Here is a 17,497-nt window from a genome sequence, read left to right as displayed (position 1 = left end):
GCTCAGAGTCTGGAACAAAACAAAGAAGTCGAAAAGTAACTGAGTGAATGAAACAGGCGTATTACCAGGTTTCCAAAGCAGAAGAGCTTGAGTGAGGAGAAAAAAGATGATACGGGGGGAACAACAGAATGTAAGAGGGACTGAAAAAAGAAGAGTGTGAGGGGGGAAAGAAAGGAGAAAACAGACAAAGCAAGACTGTGGGAAAGCTAGTGAGAGCACAGCCAGACTCTGAGAAGGACACCATTAGGATTCTAAACCTGTTTCCTCCTCCTCTTCGTCTTCCCCTCTCTTCATCCTTTTGACATGGCCAGACCTCGTGCCTATTCTGACCAACACACACAGTTCTGCTACTGGCTGAGAGCCAAGTAGATGTTTTCCAAAAGCGTTAAATCAAATAAAGCTATAGATTAGATTTAAAACACCAAATGCAGATTTCGCCCTTCTGTAAAATGAATCAGTGTACAGTATTAATAATGGTTCCACCCGGTTTGCTCTGGGAACTCATTCTCTGTCACAGTGTGGCTGTTTAAAGACTGATACATTGGAGATATTCTCAAACAGGCACACTGCCAACAATACCGATACATGCATTTTTTCTAATCGCAATTCATTTGTCATCTTTCAATTGTCCCTATGTATCAAAGTGTCTGCAGTCAGCAGTATGTGTGCTGAGCTAGAAAGTCCAAGGTTATGTTTTGATTAATAACAAAAACAATCCTGCTGATGCTGGTAATGTAGGACCGCCCACTGATTTAAAAATACAGATGACAACAGCTTTGTAGCCTTCACCTGACTCCCACGATATGTCATCTCTGTCTCTTTGTCTCTCTCCCCAGGTCCAGACACTTACTTGGAGGGAATAGACTACATCAAGTGTCAGTACGAGAGCAAGAACAAGTCGCCCAGCAAAGAGGTGTATGCCCATGTGACCTGCGCTACAGACACCAACAACATCCAGTTTGTCTTTGATGCTGTCACTGATGTCATCATAGCTAATAACCTTCGGGGGTGTGGCTTGTACTGATAATTCAGGAACATGTCAGCCAATTGATGCAGGATGCTTGTTTACCAGTTTGTACCACATAGGATGGCCCTTATTTGTCATTTCACGATATGATGGGTAGTGCTTTCCCAACAGGCTGGCTATTGGTCCAACTTGACTCTTAAACAATGAATTGGTTGGTTGAGACTTCTTTAAATGTATTTGCCTTTTTTACCTAGAAAAGAACTGCAGTAACTGTGCAGAACTCCTTCAGTCATTTCTACAGGGATACACCGTTCCCATCTGAGACGTGCTTGTACATACAGTAGTGCCTTACTCAAAGAACTAGATTGATTGCTAGTTAACTGCAGCCACCATTACAGGTTAACTAGCAGTGCAACCAGCTGTTATCAGTCCTCTACCACAATGTATTTTCCATACATTTTCATTGAAACGCCTTTGCATGGGACTTGTGCCTGAGTCACATGGAGGGCAGATGTAAAACTGTACTTAATCAGGTCAAGTTGAATTAAAACTCAGTTTATGTTTGAAAGATGCTCTTAGGATTATTATTGAATGCGATATTTAACTCTGGACACGGGTATGTCCAGCCTACCAAGAAGAAATTCAAAGCAAGAAAAACTGAATTTCTGTAGGTGTTGTGCAAACTAGCTAGTGTGTGAGCCTGCTGCATTATTTGGCATGGATTGTGTTATTTGTTTTCTTTTGTTATTGGGATGAGATGCACGTTGTCTGACTGTATGTGTTGCACTTAGCTGTGCTCAGTTAACTACGGAGCTCCAACATAATCATCAAAGTACTCAAAAAGATAGAACAGCATACATTGTAGAATTGTTAGATGAAGTCAAACTTAATTAATTATGTCAGGTGAATATGAAATTCACAATAACATTTTATATTATAGCCTTTGCTGAGCCTGCTAACAGGCTTGGATTGTCACTGAAAGACAAATACACTTTCAAAATAGAGAAATGTCCAAAATAAGAATGATAAAAACACATTTTAATAACTTTAGTTAAAGGTGGTGTGGAGGAGACTTCTGTGTAGCAATGCAGTGGGAGTCACCGACTCATGAAGGAGACACGGGACGAATAGGAGTTCTGATGTCAAACACTGAGATTTAATACAAGCATCGGCCGGAGAAATTCACATCACAAGTCACACAGTTAAAGGTTCTGACTGCACGGGTGGGTTGCCATGTCAATTCTGATCCGCCTCGCATCTTGGTAGATCTTTAACTAGTTTACCGAGAGCTAATCAGCATATTGGGGAAAGTATCCGTGAGCACCTGGAGACACTGAATCACTCATCTGACTCTATGGCTCTTGTGACCGAGAGTTGACCGGTCATAAAACTGGTAATGTCAGCAATATCTGAGGCTTCCCATTCCTTAAGACAGATAACAGACTTAGGGTTCGGTCGTAAAACGTCAACAGGCCGAAAGGTCAAATATCTTAAGTAAAGACTTAATCCCTAACAGGTGGGGTAGGTAATTTTGGAGAAACCGGCTCGAGATCGCTAGAATTTGAAAATACACAGCCGGAAAAAATCTGCCACATCCTTCCAGAGCCCCTCCTCCAACACACACGAACGCGCACATGACCAATGAGGGCACGAGATAAGTGTGTGCACAGATGGAAGGCTGACAGGCAGGTAGGCCATCCAGTTACTTTAGCCGGGCCGGCTCAGATGATTGGTCGTGCTTTTTACAGCGCCACGGCTTCCACAGATGGATTTTTTTTTTATGGGTTTCTTGTCAAAGCATTTAATGTATTCATTGCTATCGGGACGTTAAGAGCATTCCATGGAATATAACAAAAAGTGTTTCTGAAATAAATTACATACCCCACCTTTAATTAAAGTATTTCTAGATTTTTTTCAAATGATTCGATGTTCTGTATTCTCTCATAGCCGTATGCATTTTATATCATCACAATAAGTCTAATTTCGTATTCATTGGTTTAATATTGTCCATCATGTAGTTCCTTATCAAACAGCTTGATGCCTTGCTTAGTGCCTCAACAAGTATACAAAATGGATAACAGTGTCCATCTCGTCCTGTCCTTAGAGAAGCAAACATGCTCTTTTCAGCATCGATTCGTCAGCAGCAAAGCCTCACTCAATTGTCAGAGTAGATCATTCGGAAAGTCTATTATTAATCCACATATTAAACAAGGCTGTTTTTCTACAACCTCAATCTCATGCAATTAGAATGATTTCAAAGATGCTTCATATAAGTTTAGGATTTAAGAAATATGATGACACATTTGGAAAAAGCTAAAATATAGTTTTTGTATATGTTGTAGAGATGTTTCATTTAGGCATAGACATTGTCTGTTGTGTCAGTTGTTGACAGCTATGCAGCATCAGTATTGGTTTGAGCAATGGTTGCTTCTCATGTTATTGAAAAGTACCAAACAGATGTTCACACAGCAGGACTGAAGGGTGTTTCCATGTCGCACAGGAATCGCGTCATTAGTGCCTTGGCCTGGAGTACATTTTAGTTTGGTCAATGGTCCCTATAGAAGATTGTAATGGAGATTGTATTATTAGTAGTTGTACTAAATAGAGCCGCATCATTTATTTTCTTAAACCTCTACCTTCAATATTTAGTTTGTATTGGAAGTTGTAGCGAGGAAGTTGCTCTGTATTCGTCCCTCCTTTTCCCTCCCAGTGGACGTCACCTCTAGTCGTATTTAAGGATTGATTTTCCCAAGCCCTCATAGCGTATAAGGGACTTGTATAAAATGACTTTAAATGAAGCGCCACCAGAAGAGATGTTCTGACTGCACTGATGCACAGTGCATTATCACAATTGTCTCTCTCTCTCAAGGTAATCTTTGAGAGATTGTGTGCTGGTGAGTAAGTACATGTCATCCTCTGGGACTTGAATGTCGACCTTGTCACTATTGTTTTAACCCCAATGTGTGCTCGACAGCAGTAAGTAAAGTTGTCCCAAAGCTGCTGTATGGTTGAACTGTGGTTTAGATACCATGAAAGTGTTGTGTGGGAACTGTCCACGTGTGAGCATTGACATTAAAGCCAAAGAGATTAAATACCAGGTAAATATCATGAGCAACAGTTTACATATACTGTAGGAACTGAGCTGTGTTTGTCCTCAGGACTCTTGTGTAGACTGAGCTGTTATGAGTGCTCTCTGCTTCTTTCATTATTTATGAGCAGGGCATTTGTTTCATACCACTTTCCCCCACACTCATACAGCCAGGCAATGTCTGCCTCTGCTCAGGAACGCAATTTATTTTTCAACGAAGATTACGTCACCGACCCTTCCTACCACATCTGTGACAACAATTACAGATCCACAAACTGTTGGTGTGTGTGTGTGTGTGTGTGTGTGTGTGTGTGTGTGTGTGTGTGTGTGTGTGTGTGTGTGTGTGTGTGTGTGTGTGTGTGTGTGTGTGTGTGTGTGTGTGTGTGTGTGTGTGTGTGTGTGTGTGTGTGTGTGTGTGTGTGTGTGTGTGTGTGTGTGTGTGTGTGTGTGTGTGTGTGTGAGCCCATGGAAGGTTGTGGCGGAGACAGTATATGTGGATTAATTACCCAGAAGGCACCGGTCTACCCTTTCCACACATAGGCTCTCATCACACGCATATACACTGAAGGCACTAACACACCCAGGGGACTTACAAATACAAAAAGAGACCCCCATATCCAACCAGAAGGCCTCGGATGTGTTTTGGTTCTGATGCCAAACATAAAGCCGGCCGCTGCTGCTGCAGGCTTTATACATTGTAATCTTCTCTTCTGAAATGAATTGTATAATGAGAAATCATCTTTGTGCAGAAATGCAACTTGAAATATGCATAAAACATCATAATGGTTTGTCCCGAAAAGATGTGCAAATAAGATCACCTAAAAGCAGTCTCTGAATGCACTTCTTAACTTCACTTTCCACTAATGGGCATGTCCATACTGTAGAAGAATACTTCCCATTGACATGCTGAGCATTTCTGCTTTCATTTCAAGGTTATTTTGAATGCAGTATACTGCAAAGAAAAAACAAACTGTTGTCACTATCTTAACGGTTGCACTATAGTAGAACCTGAACCAATAGAACCACTAAATTACATTACACAAATGATCCGTCCCAAATGCCCTGCTACTGAATCATTTTGTCGATCATCATCCTCACTTAATGCAGGGCAGGTTACGGTGTGGAAAACTTTTATTTGTCTACATTCATGTGCTTATTTGTCTGCATGAAAGAGCAGCCAGCAGTCGACATGAGCTGTGGAACAATGTGCTGGTGAGTTTTGTATCCACAGTAGGTTAGCAAGCTCCAATTCACATGCAGCTGAAAGGATATGCCTACATGTGTGTTTGCCCTCGGGGTAGCAACGGCTGCGTACTGTTGGAGCTTTGTCTCCTCGAGCTTCTTTCATGCCTCTGGCAGCACAGAGAACAGGACCAATCCACGTTTCTGCTGCACGGATTATTCAGCAGCAAATTAAATCGATTTTAAAGGAGCATTACTATTTCTTGCATACTTAAATAATGTCTATAAATCACAACAGCATACCTTATTAAATTGAGTAACTTTTTTGTAGAATTTGTACACTATTAATAAACAATTAAGAAGTGATTAAAAAAAGATGTGTTTTTATTCAAATGCCTTAACTCAGCCCCTGTGAGATCCTCCCCTAATTGTGTCAATTTCAATTGGAATTTCTTGATGTTTTTGATTATAATTGCTGGTTTACTGGACCAAAAAACGCCCACTGTTATTAAAATAAACCACATCAAATTAGAAAATGTCAAATCAAATCAAGTTTTATTTATATAGCACATTTATAAACGATTTTTGGTCGAGCCAAAGTGCTGTACATATAATACAAATAGCCTACAGTAGTCCTACTGTGTCCTACACGTGCCAACCTTAACACCTAAACCTCTCAAATGAATCCCAACAAGTGAAATATAACATCAGAGCGAACCAGAGAGGATAGTGGGTAATGTAGTTTATGTCCCTGCCAATCCCAGCCATAAATGATACACTCCTACTGTATAAGCTGCAGCGAAAGAGAGATTTGTAGGTAATGTGGTCTGGAGTCAGGCTAGTCGGTGTACGGGTAACTGTAACATAACACAATCAGTGGCCTATTCATGTGACAAAGGTCCTTATGTATCTGGACAGCAGGTGGTGGCACAACATAAGAGTCAGCACCATGTGCCAATTCAATGCCTCTGCAATATAAACAATTTCTGAAATCCCCCAAAAAGTAGCCAAACCGTCTTGACTGAAAGCTGCAGGGCGCGTCCATAATGAACCTGTGTCGAATAAAGCAGTCGGAGTAAGAGCTGCTGAAAGTCCTCACGTTTAGCTTCCCTTACTGCGGTCGCTTTTCTAACCTTCAGCCCCTCTGTCCATACCAACCAGTATATACTGTACAGGTCATACAGCAAAATCTACAAGCTTGTTTATTGTGCGTGGGCGGGTGTGGTATTGAATTGAGCACTGTAAGTAAAATATATCTGCTGTATCTCGCTCACTGCTGTGATAATTTATTGAACGTTGTATTTATACATAAGACAAATGACAATAAAGCACCACATAAGTATCTTGATGTTGTGTGTGATTATTTTCCTGACCTAATGATTGTGTGTGTGCATATTTTTCATGTAATGCTGGTTGCACTGTTTCTTGTTGGTGTTAGTGAGACAAATGAATCACCCCACATGTGGTCGCTTTGTCTGTAAAGTTGTACTGAATGTAATCAGAGATGCACAAGCACTGTACTTGTTTAGAAAATGTTTTATTTAATCTTCTTCTCTCTATTGCAAAAGTTGTAATCGGAAAGAGGCTGGGGTGTTGCAATGTTCTCTCTATCTTTGTGTTTAAGTAAAACAAATTTGAACTCTGGCCTGATCCTTTCCTCGGTCTATTTTTAGATTGATTATAACTTTTCCCTTCTTTCTCACTCTCTGTCCCTTCCCTGGCATCTTTCTCCTCTCTCCTCCTTCCTCAATGTCATCCTTCTTTTCTTTTCAATATCTTCCTTTCTCTCTCCCCCTTTTTCTTCATACTTCCTCCACAGAATCGCATGCATGAGTCTCTGATGCTGTTCGACTCAATCTGCAACAACAAGTTCTTCATCGACACCTCCATCATCCTCTTCCTCAACAAGAAGGATCTGTTTTTAGAGAAGATCAAGAAGTCTGCACTCAGCATCTGCTTCCCCGAATACACAGGTAGGAAGAAAAAGATGACAGTTATCCTAAGTGCATAGCTCTCAGAACACGTAAGCAGCACTGAAACCTGACAGGTGCTTAGAATTGATTTCTTAGGGAAGACAAAAAGCTGCCGACCAGGGAAAAGGAATCCAATTATGTAGACAGAGAAAGAGTCTGATATACGATGAAAAGAAAGTGACAAGAACACAGATGTACCGTTTTAGCTTTGCTCACATGTGTGAGTTGTAATGGTGTTACAACCCAGTCTCACGGCATTTCGTCTTATAGTCACGACATTTAATCTATTGATTCGTGTTCACCAACACGATTTTCCCCTTTTTTCATGTCACACAGAACGATTTTAAAAGCAATGTATTTCTATTGGTAGTGTGTTTCGTGCCTGCAACACGTATTTTTGTCCGGTTGGGTCTTGGAAGACCGGAAGCTGTGGGGTTCGTAAAAACATGTTCTTACTCAATATCAAGCCACGATTATTGTTTTTAAATCGTATAATGTCGGATTTTTTTTTGCCGTCCGCGAGGAAAATAAATGAGGCTTAGAGCCTCAGGATACTGAAATCTGTATTTTTTTTAATATTTTTTCCTTCTAATTTGTTATTCTTTTCTAAATAACACACTGTTATTTACTGAACAATAACACACAATTATCCTTGTTTTTATTTATTTGTTTAATTCTATAATCTCAGGCTTTTTTGGTGTCCGTCAGGAACTGAATTTAAAAATAAAATAACCGGAAACAGACGTAGGCCTATATGGGACATTTCGAGCATCATTGCGATACACAGCCACTGAACTGATTACCCCCGCCCCCCCAGAACTACACATGCTGGCTATTGTGTTTCGCAAAATGTTCTATGGGACGTCTCTAATGGGAACGTTTTCGTTTTTCCCACAATTAGAAATTGCCAGTATTAAACATATTGGTGTTATCAAATTTAAAACATATAATTAATAAATGGGTGAAAATCGCTTGTGTCCATAATGCGCAGCATTAATATATACCCATATGACAGCTCATTGTTACTTTGTAATTCTACTCCACTACAATTCAGAGGTTAACCTGGTATTTTTACTCCACTACATTTATTTTAGTTACTTTGCAGATTCTGATTAATGAAATATAAACAACCCTTAAATCAGACTTTAGTTACACCTGAGTAAAATTCAGGGAAGGTGATTGTGAAGTGCCAACAATCAGGAGAGATATTAGTTGGTGCTTGAGAAGACTAAACATTTATCTGCAGATCCCTATAAAGTATATTCATTACTCGTTATTCTCTACTAATAGTTAATTAAAGACTGTATATTATGGCTATTTTGCACATCCCTTTCAAGATTTTAAAGGTTTATTAACATATCATACACAACTACGGTGTAGTTATGCAATGAATGAAAAACTTTGGTCACAGGTTCCTCAACAGTGCATTACAAGACATCTATCAGTATGTGTGTACCTCCACCATATTCTGCACATTTCTTATACTATCTACATACATAAGAGTATAATTTATATGTATAATATCAGTTAAAATAAGTGCTTCAACATAGTTAACATTGCAGGAAAGCAATATATTAGACGTTAAGTACTTTGTCAAGCTTAATATGTATCTGTCGATACCCCCAAAGCTTTTTTCTTATTTAAAAGAAGACCTTAAAGGTGGGGTAGGTAAGTTTGAGAGACCGGCTCGAGATCGCTATAATTTGAAAATACACAACCGGAGAAAATCTGCCACTTCCTTATAGAGCCCCTCCTCCAACACACACGAACGCGCACATGACCAATGAGGGCACGAGATAAGTTTGTGCCCCGATGGGAGGCTGACAAGCAGCTAGGCCATCCTAGGTAGGTCGTGCTTTTTACAGTGCTACGGCTTCCACAGATGACATTTTGTTATGGATTTTTTGTCAAAGCACTTCAGATATTCATTGCTATGGGGATGTTAAGAGCATTCCATGGAATATAACAAAAAGTGTATCTCGAGCCGGTTTCTCAAACTTACCTACCCCACCTTTAACCCAATGTATTATTTAATTTTTAAATAAAGGTTAATTCGTTTTTCTGTTTTGCACCTCCTCCTATTACTATCTTTGTACATCCAGCACTAAACTGTTTTATTGTAGAGATCACTTTCAGTATCTTCTTGATTTTTTATATTCTATATTTCTATCATTGACCTTCTACTTTCCCCCTATGAAAGTATGTACTCTTAATATTTTTTTCATCAAACATAACATATAAAAAAGAAAAATCAATAACATGCTTTAACCACTAGGTGGTGCACACAAGGTACACACAGCATACAATGCAATAATAACTTTGTATTATTAGTGTAGGACACTTATGTATGTATAACATCTGAAGATGTGTAGTTTTATTCATGGTTTTACATAATTTTACAGGATATTGCTATACTATTTCTCATGTTTTACTTCTACACATTAATATCTGATTTGTAAAACATCACAGACAGAAAGGTATATCCGTCATTTAATGGTAAGCTATGGAAATTCTGATTCCATAGATGTGTCTCCCATCACCCAAATCTCCTGACTATTCTCTCAACTCAGTATTTACATTCTTATATTAAGTCCTTTTCTATCAGCTGTGCACCGTTATGGTGTAAATATAGCCTATCTACCAATTGGATCGAATATAAAAGTCAGCCGAATTAGTGTTGATACTGCAAGGAGACGTATTGTGTAAAGAGAAATTGAAGATGTTGTTTAATTGCTGATATATTTATGATCCACGTCAGATATTCAGTTTCGGTGGCAGTTCTCCTGTTTGTCTAGAGGTCTTCTAATCAGGGCTCTATAAATAAAGAACTACGGCAGATGTAATATTTAATGCAGCCGAACCGTGTATTACAATGCCGTTATGTGATGACTTTCAAAGAGAAAAGCAAGCACACTCGGAATAAAGTATTATTTTCTTCTTTTTAAATTTTTTTTTTTTTTCGGATTTCATATCGCATAAACACCATATACCAACGTGCATTGCGGCTAAACAATCCAATCACCGAGCTTAAACCATAGCTGAGGATCTTGGGTAATCAGTTCAGTGGGTGTGTATCTGTTTCCGGTTATTTTATTTTGAAATTCAGTTCCTGACGGATGCCAAAAAAGCCAGAGATAATAGAATTAAACAAATAAAAACAAGGATAATTGTGTGTTATTGTTGAGTAAATAACAGTGTGTTATTTAGATAAGAATAACAAATTAGAAGGAAACAATTATTGAAAAAATACAGATTTCAGTATTCTGAGACTCTGAGCCCCATTTATTTTCCTCGCGGACGGCAAAAAAAATCAGACATTATACGATTTTAAATTAAAACCACACAGCTTCCGGTCTTCCAAGACCAGACCGGACAAAAACACGTGTTGCAGGCACGAAACAACTACCAATAGAAATACATTGCTTTTAAAATCGTTCTGTGTGATCGTGTTGGTGAACACGAATCAATAGATGAAATTTCGTGACTATAACACGAAATGCCGTGATGTGTTAGGAGGACATTTATTTGTGCACAGCCAGGCTAGCTTGTTCCCCCCTTTCCTTTGTTATTCTATGCAAAGCTAACTGGCGGCAGGCTGTTATTTAGTACAAACATGAGTGGTAGGCTTTAAATCTGCTCAACAGTTCTTTTCCTGACAAAACGTACAATCTTATGTTCTAAAACGGTTGGAAAGAACATTTAATCGGATTGAAATGCAGGTTGTTCTACAAGGTTACCACCAGAAAGGTCATAATGCCCGGCTGCCATTTATGTCGGTCATTTGAGGGCGTTTCTGAATAGCTGTTCCACTTAAAATGCCAGCCCATCTTAAGTGATGCTAAGTTGCTAGCTTCAGGGCTAACCCAGCATGTTGCAAGCGAGACACAGGGACTTGTCATGGGTCTTGACGTGTTGGGGCATTTATTCTAGGAAAGAAATAACTAAACTGCACTCACACCAAACTGCTATGTTCACAGATATGCCTGCTTGCAGAAATCCTGATCTATAAGGCGAGGGTAAAGAGGGAAACACTAGTTTAAAGTTTGAATGATTATCAGCAGTTAAATCTATGAAGTGAAATGGCTTTACAAAATGTGAAGATACGTTTGTTTTCACTGTCCCTGCTGCGAGAACCGATCTGGCCATTGACTGTCACTGAGTTGAGCATCCTGAGCATTGATTTACTGTAATAAACAGTGGAAGGGGGGGGGGGGGGGTTAAGGGCACCAGCTGAGAAGCTGTGAGGGGGAGAAAAACTTCACGTGGAGGTGACAGTCAGATGTAGCTGTGGCAGGGAAAAGGAAGGGATTGTGAGTCAGAGAGCAGGAGACAGTCACGCTTCGGCAGCCATGAAGAGAGAAGAAACTGATGGCAAGTGAGAGCTGTCTCCTGCTCTCTCTCCCACACACAGCTCTCTCAGCCAATCCATTCACGCTTTACTTGTTTTCTAACTGCCTTGATAATCACAGTCAGTCTATATAAAATGTTAGTACTTTTCCTCTGCCTCATCAGATACTTACTTCCTGTGAGAAGCCTCTGAGAGTTGTGTTTTAACCCTATGCAACTAAAGTAAAACTAATGGTATTATGGTTCATGAATCATACAATGGAAATACGGACTACTCCAGCAATGTACTGTGTTGTTGCTCTAGATAAAATGCACCTTAATTGACCTCTTGCGGAAAACCCCTTTTTCTAACCTCTTTCTTTTCTCTTGTAACTTAATATTGCTGCTCCTGCAGTACAAGTACTTAGAGCTGGGAAAATGTCCACATTTTTTAGGATATCAAATTACCTAACTCTACAACGTCCACCATAGATATCAGATGACGATCTTGGCAAAGGATATTTTAAAACCAAAGCTGGAGTTTCCTCCCCGGCAGAAAGCCACCAGATATTGAACTGTAACGTTTTTCTGACGTTGACCATTCGTTTTTTTACATTACTCAAAGGAAGGCAAAAGGTAACCACATGGTGACATCAGGGAAGCAGGAGGTTTTTCCACTGCTTTTTTTATCCGTTATATGACTCCAGCAGTGGTCTTGGGGTCTGGAAAAAGTGCACGTGTGTTTTAATCTGCAGGCTCTGGTAATATGCGCTATGTTGTTGTGAGTGTTGTGCGCAACACAGTGGGGATGGGAAGACAACAAAACATTGGGAGAATTGCTGATCCTTGTCAATTGTTGTAAAACTATGACACTTTATTGACTGTCAAATGCTTTAAAATGACTGTGCACTTACATTCGCTAGACTACTGTTTCATAAATAGTTAACTATAGTTAAAATAGGAATTATAAGTAATTATGACAATGGGTTAATTGTGTTTGCATTTGTCAAAGATTCTGTGACAAGCATTTTTTTATCCATTTAAGTGGTTAATACTGTCACATTATTTATATATATATATATATATATATATACTGTATACAGTGGGGCAAAAAAGTACTTAGTCAGCCACCAATTGTGCAAGTTCTCCCACTTAAAAAGATGAGAGTCCTGTCATTTTCATCCTAGGTACACTTCAACTATGAGAGACAGAATGGGGGGAAAGAATCCAGGAAATCACATTGTAGGATTTTTAATGAATTAATTGGTAAATTCCTCGGTAAAATAAGTATTTGGTCACCTACAAACAAACAAGATTTCTGGCTCTCACAGACCTGTAAATTCTTCTTTAAGAGCCTCCTCTGTCCTCCACTCGTTAACTGTATTAATGGCACCTGTTTGAACTCGTTATCAGTATAAAAGACACCTGTCCACAACCTCAAACAGTCACACTCCAAACTCCACTATGGCCAAGACCAAAGAGCTGTCAAAGGACACCAGAAACACAATGGTAGACCTGCACCAGGCTGGGAAGACTGAATCTGCAATAGGTAAGCAGCTTGGTGTGAAGAAATCAACTGTGGGAGCAATTATTAGAAAATGGAAGACATACAAGACCACTGATAATCTCCCTCGATCTGGGGCTCCACGCAAGATCTCACCCCGTGGGGTCAAAATGATCACAAGAACGGTGAGCAAAGATCCCAGAACCACACGGGGGGACCGAGTCCATGACCTGCAGAGAGCTGGGCCCAAAGTAACAAAGGCTACCATCAGTAACACACTACGCCGCCAGGGACTCAAATCCTGCAGTGCCAGACGTGTCCCCCTGCTTAAGCCAGTACATGTCCAGGCCCGTCTGAAGTTTGCTAGAGAGCATTTAGATGATCCAGAAGAGGATTGGGAGAATGTCATATGGTCCGATGAAACCAAAATAGAACTTTTTGGTAAAAACTCAACTAGACGTGTTTGGAGGAGAAAGAATGCTGAGTTGCATCCAAAGAACACCATACCTACTGTGAAACATGGGGGTGGAAACATCATGCTTTGGGGCTGTTGTTCTGCAAAGGGACCAGGACGACTGATCCATGTAAAGGAAAGAATGAATGGGGCCATGTATCGTGAGATTTTGAGTGACAACCTCCTTCCATCAGCAAGGGCGTTGAAGATGAAACGTGGCTGGGTCTTTCAGCATGACAATGATCCCAAACACACCGCCCGGGCAACAAAGGAGTGTCTTCGTAAGAAGCATTTCAAGGTCCTGGAGTGGCCTAGCCAGTCTCCAGATCTCAACCCCATAGAAAATCTTTGGAGGGAGTTGAAAGTCTGTGTTGCCCAGCGACAGCCCCAAAACATCACTGCTCTAGAGGAGATCTGCATGGAGGAATGGGCCAAAATACCAGCAACAGGGTGTGAAAACCTTTTGAAGACTTACAGAAAACGTTTGACCTCTGTCATTGCCAACAAAGGGTATATAACAAAGTATTGAGATGAACTTTTGTTATTGACCTAATACTTATTTTCCACCATAATTTGCAAATAAATTCTTTAAAAATCAGACAATGTGATTTTCTGGATTTTTTTTTTTCTCATTTTGTCTCTCATAGTTGAGGTATACCTAGGATGAAAATTACAGGTCTCTCTCATCTTTTTAAGTGGGAGAACTTGCACAATTGGTGGCTGACTAAATACTTTTTTGCCCCACTGTGTATATATATATATATATATATGTGTGTATATATATATATATATTGCTTTATATATTTAAATAATAATAGTATTAAAAGGTGAGAAATAGCTGTGAGAGTTTCTCGTAGTGTTACTGAGGTTTGGTAAGGTTTCTTTGTTTAATGACATCACGTCTTCAGCATGCGAAAACACACTCGTACTTAAAACAAACGCATGCTAGAAACCTCACAGGATAATAATCTAATCTCTGTTTGTGGGATTCTACCGTAGCGGAAAATCGTGGTAGGTTACATTTTGATACTTGTATTTTCCGAGAATTGTCTCACCTATCAACTTCTCCATCCCTCTCTCTCTCCTCCCTCCAGGACCCAATACCTACGATGACGCAGCAGCTTACATTCAAGCACAGTTCGAGAGCAAGAACCGCTCTCCAAATAAGGAAATCTACTGTCACATGACCTGCGCCACAGATACAGGAAACATCCAGGTGGTGTTTGACGCCGTGACCGACATCATCATCGCTAACAACCTCCGAGGGTGTGGCTTGTACTGAGCGCGCCCCACACACCCCGTAATGTCCTCTGCCTTTGTCCCCTCTTCTCTCTCGCCCCTCCTGTCCTCCTCCCCCTCCTCGTTCCTGTTCCTTTGACACTGCTGTGGAAATGGTGATGATGAGGATTCTGCTGATTATTTAAAGAAAAATGCAACTAGGTACATATTAATATTGAGGATAATTTTAAAAAATAGGCAAACGTATATATAAAAAAATATATATATATATAATGTTTTTAGTTCTTGTCTCTTCTCGCTCCGACTTCTCCTCCAGTTTATTTTTGGCCGGCTGCCAGGCAAATTAATTTGATTTAGTAAAAATCAGGAAACCTTGCGACCTGGAAAACGTCTTGAACAAAGTAATTGAAAGCCTCCGCTCCCCGTCCTGCTCCCTTTGTCTTTTCCGCTGTGTCTTTTGTTGTTAACAAAAACAAAACCTGTTCTTTTTTTGGCTGTTTTTTTTGTATTGCTACTATGAATCTGTTTTATTTTTGTCGATTGTGTGTATATTTATTACATGACTATCAGTCTGTACACTGATTTGTATTCACATTTTGCCTCACCTTGACACCTCTTATTTGTGTATTAGTTGTTTTTCTTGGTATAGTGGTGATTATGTAATAACAATTTTTGCAGAAATGTGTGCAAATGTCGATAGCACTAAAGATCACCAGGCAGGTTGGCGATAACATTAAATAAAAAACTTGAGACCTGCTGAAACTGACAACACCAATTTTAGCGTAAGTCTTTTGTTTTACATTAGCCTTTTTTAAATCAAAACATTTCTTTTTTGTATCATTTTATTGCCCCCCAATCCAGTTTTCATTCAACAGGCTTCCTGTTTCCCACTACAGGCCTTAGCCATTTGCCAACTGTCAGTTGTGGCCGAGTCTGAGAGCCAATAGGCAATGTGCTAAATGTTACATCAGTGCCATGTAACAGAGGTACTGTTCTGTAGCTACTCTTTTTAGAAGCAGGTACACAACGTCATAACTCCACACTGTTATGACCTACTAATATTCTCCATGTGAGGAATCTCCCTCCTGGTTTTTGATTAATTTATTAGTTAATGTATTGATAGATCACCTTTCTTACACATACCACTTTCTCTCTCATTCTCTGCAATTTCACACCACCATCATGCCTTTACTTCTCTCACCTCCATCCATCTCTCTTTCTGTTGCATGGCGCCCTGTCGTCCTGATTTCCTCTCCTCTTCTCTTCCTACTAAAGCCCTGACACAGATAGCATGAGATACTCAAGCCTTTGTATAAAGAGACCAGTTAATTCATAAAACTACCAAAAGAAAGCTTCACATAGATACTGTTGAGATAATACGATAACAAAAGAAAAGGTTTTAATAAAAATTGCAAAAGATGAATAAAAAAGATGGAAAAAATACACCAAAAAAGAGCACAAAAGACGGATAGCAGCTACAGAATGAGGAGAGGATTGGTTCCTGATGGACGGGGTCCAATGAAAATAAAGGTTGTGTTGGAGGATGGAAGAAGACGTATAGAGTTGAGGATTCTTGCAGTAACACAACAAATTCAAACAGTTAAAAAAAAAAACCACAAAAAATAATTAAACCAACGAGCGAGGGTCTTACAACATGAACGACTACGATCACAATGATCCTGATATATTCTCAAAAGATCTTTCTTGTGCTTTGTAGCTATGAAACGTTTTTTTCTCTATTTCTCAGTTTTCTAAAAATAAAGCTGTTTCGCAAAGGGTTCCAGTTTGACAGCAAGCTGATATGGGACCACGACGATCTCGGACTGACCCTGTGTTGTTGTAATGCTCTGAACTGTGCCCCCCCCCCTCTCCTTTTACCTTTTTGCCTGTTTCCCTGCATTAGAACCGTGTCCTCATTTTAGCCTGACTCAGAACGATTAAATATATTATAACGATATCTATTTTCTATTATTTCAGAAGAAATTAAACACTTTTTTTGGGGAGAGCACGTTTCTCGCTGCGTCCACTAGTTAGGGACGCCGCATGTTCACACATCAACGCTGTATAAAGTCATGCTCCTTTCTCCCTCTTCTGTCTCCTTTCAGTTTAATACACACCTTCCAGGTCTACAATGAAAAGCACAGTTCTCACGTAACACACACACTCACACAAACATACACACACACACACACAAAAAGTAGATTTGGAAAGTTGTTATCTGTTCATCCCTAATCTATGTTATCCCTCATCTATATAGACCTCTTTTTCTTGCCTTCTTGATTTCTAGTTTTGAAAAGAGAAAATATGACATGATATACCTGTTTCTTTGGCATTCTGTTCCTGTTCCCTTCATTGTTTTTATTTTAACCTCTGTTCTTTACCCAGTGAATGCTTTTCTGTGCAGCTTTCTTTTTCTCTCTCTCTCTCCCTCTACTCCTTTTTAGTGAATGGTTGTTATTTCATGTGGGATGTCCGTGCTGGAAAAACCAATCGAATGTAGTGTTTACATTAAAAAGCCACTGTTTTCATGACTACAAAAAAATCCTTCTTGCCTCCGAGTCATTCCATTCACTTGTTCAGTTGTTTTGCTTTTAGGAAACAGTGTGACTCGTGAATTCATGAAGCAACGAGTAATTATTAAGTTTGGCTTTATTTATCACAACTTTTTTTTTCAATGCATCACTTCTGTTTCCTGTGCTGCACGCATCATATCAGGAATACAGTGGCCTCACACAGGGAAACTTAAAGTTTCAAATGATAGCAA

The 17,497-nt window shown here is 39.6% G+C and overlaps 1 protein-coding gene across 2 annotated transcripts in view; it reads left to right on the top strand.

Moving 5' to 3' along the window:
• The window catches only part of gnao1a (guanine nucleotide binding protein (G protein), alpha activating activity polypeptide O, a), a 170,244-nt gene extending 152,967 nt beyond the window's left edge, over positions 1 to 17,277 (top strand). The window contains exons 7-8 of one of the 2 annotated variants that reach the window (XM_034084482.2): positions 7,057 to 7,210; positions 14,589 to 17,277. In XM_034084482.2, the coding sequence (XP_033940373.1) occupies positions 7,057 to 7,210; positions 14,589 to 14,776 (342 nt within the window). In that variant the 3' untranslated portion in view covers positions 14,777 to 17,277. Of the gene's footprint in view, positions 1 to 836; positions 4,395 to 7,056; positions 7,211 to 14,588 lie in introns of those variants that run through there. The other variant, XM_034084481.2, reaches the window with a different exon arrangement.
• The last annotated feature ends 220 nt before the right edge of the window (positions 17,278 to 17,497 follow it).

The sequence above is a fragment of the Pseudochaenichthys georgianus genome, chromosome 6 (genome assembly GCF_902827115.2).
Source record: "Pseudochaenichthys georgianus chromosome 6, fPseGeo1.2, whole genome shotgun sequence".
NCBI classification, from domain to species: domain Eukaryota; kingdom Metazoa; phylum Chordata; class Actinopteri; order Perciformes; family Channichthyidae; genus Pseudochaenichthys; species Pseudochaenichthys georgianus.
Note: the sequence above shows the minus strand (reverse complement) of the source record. Positions and strands in the feature narration are given on the sequence as shown.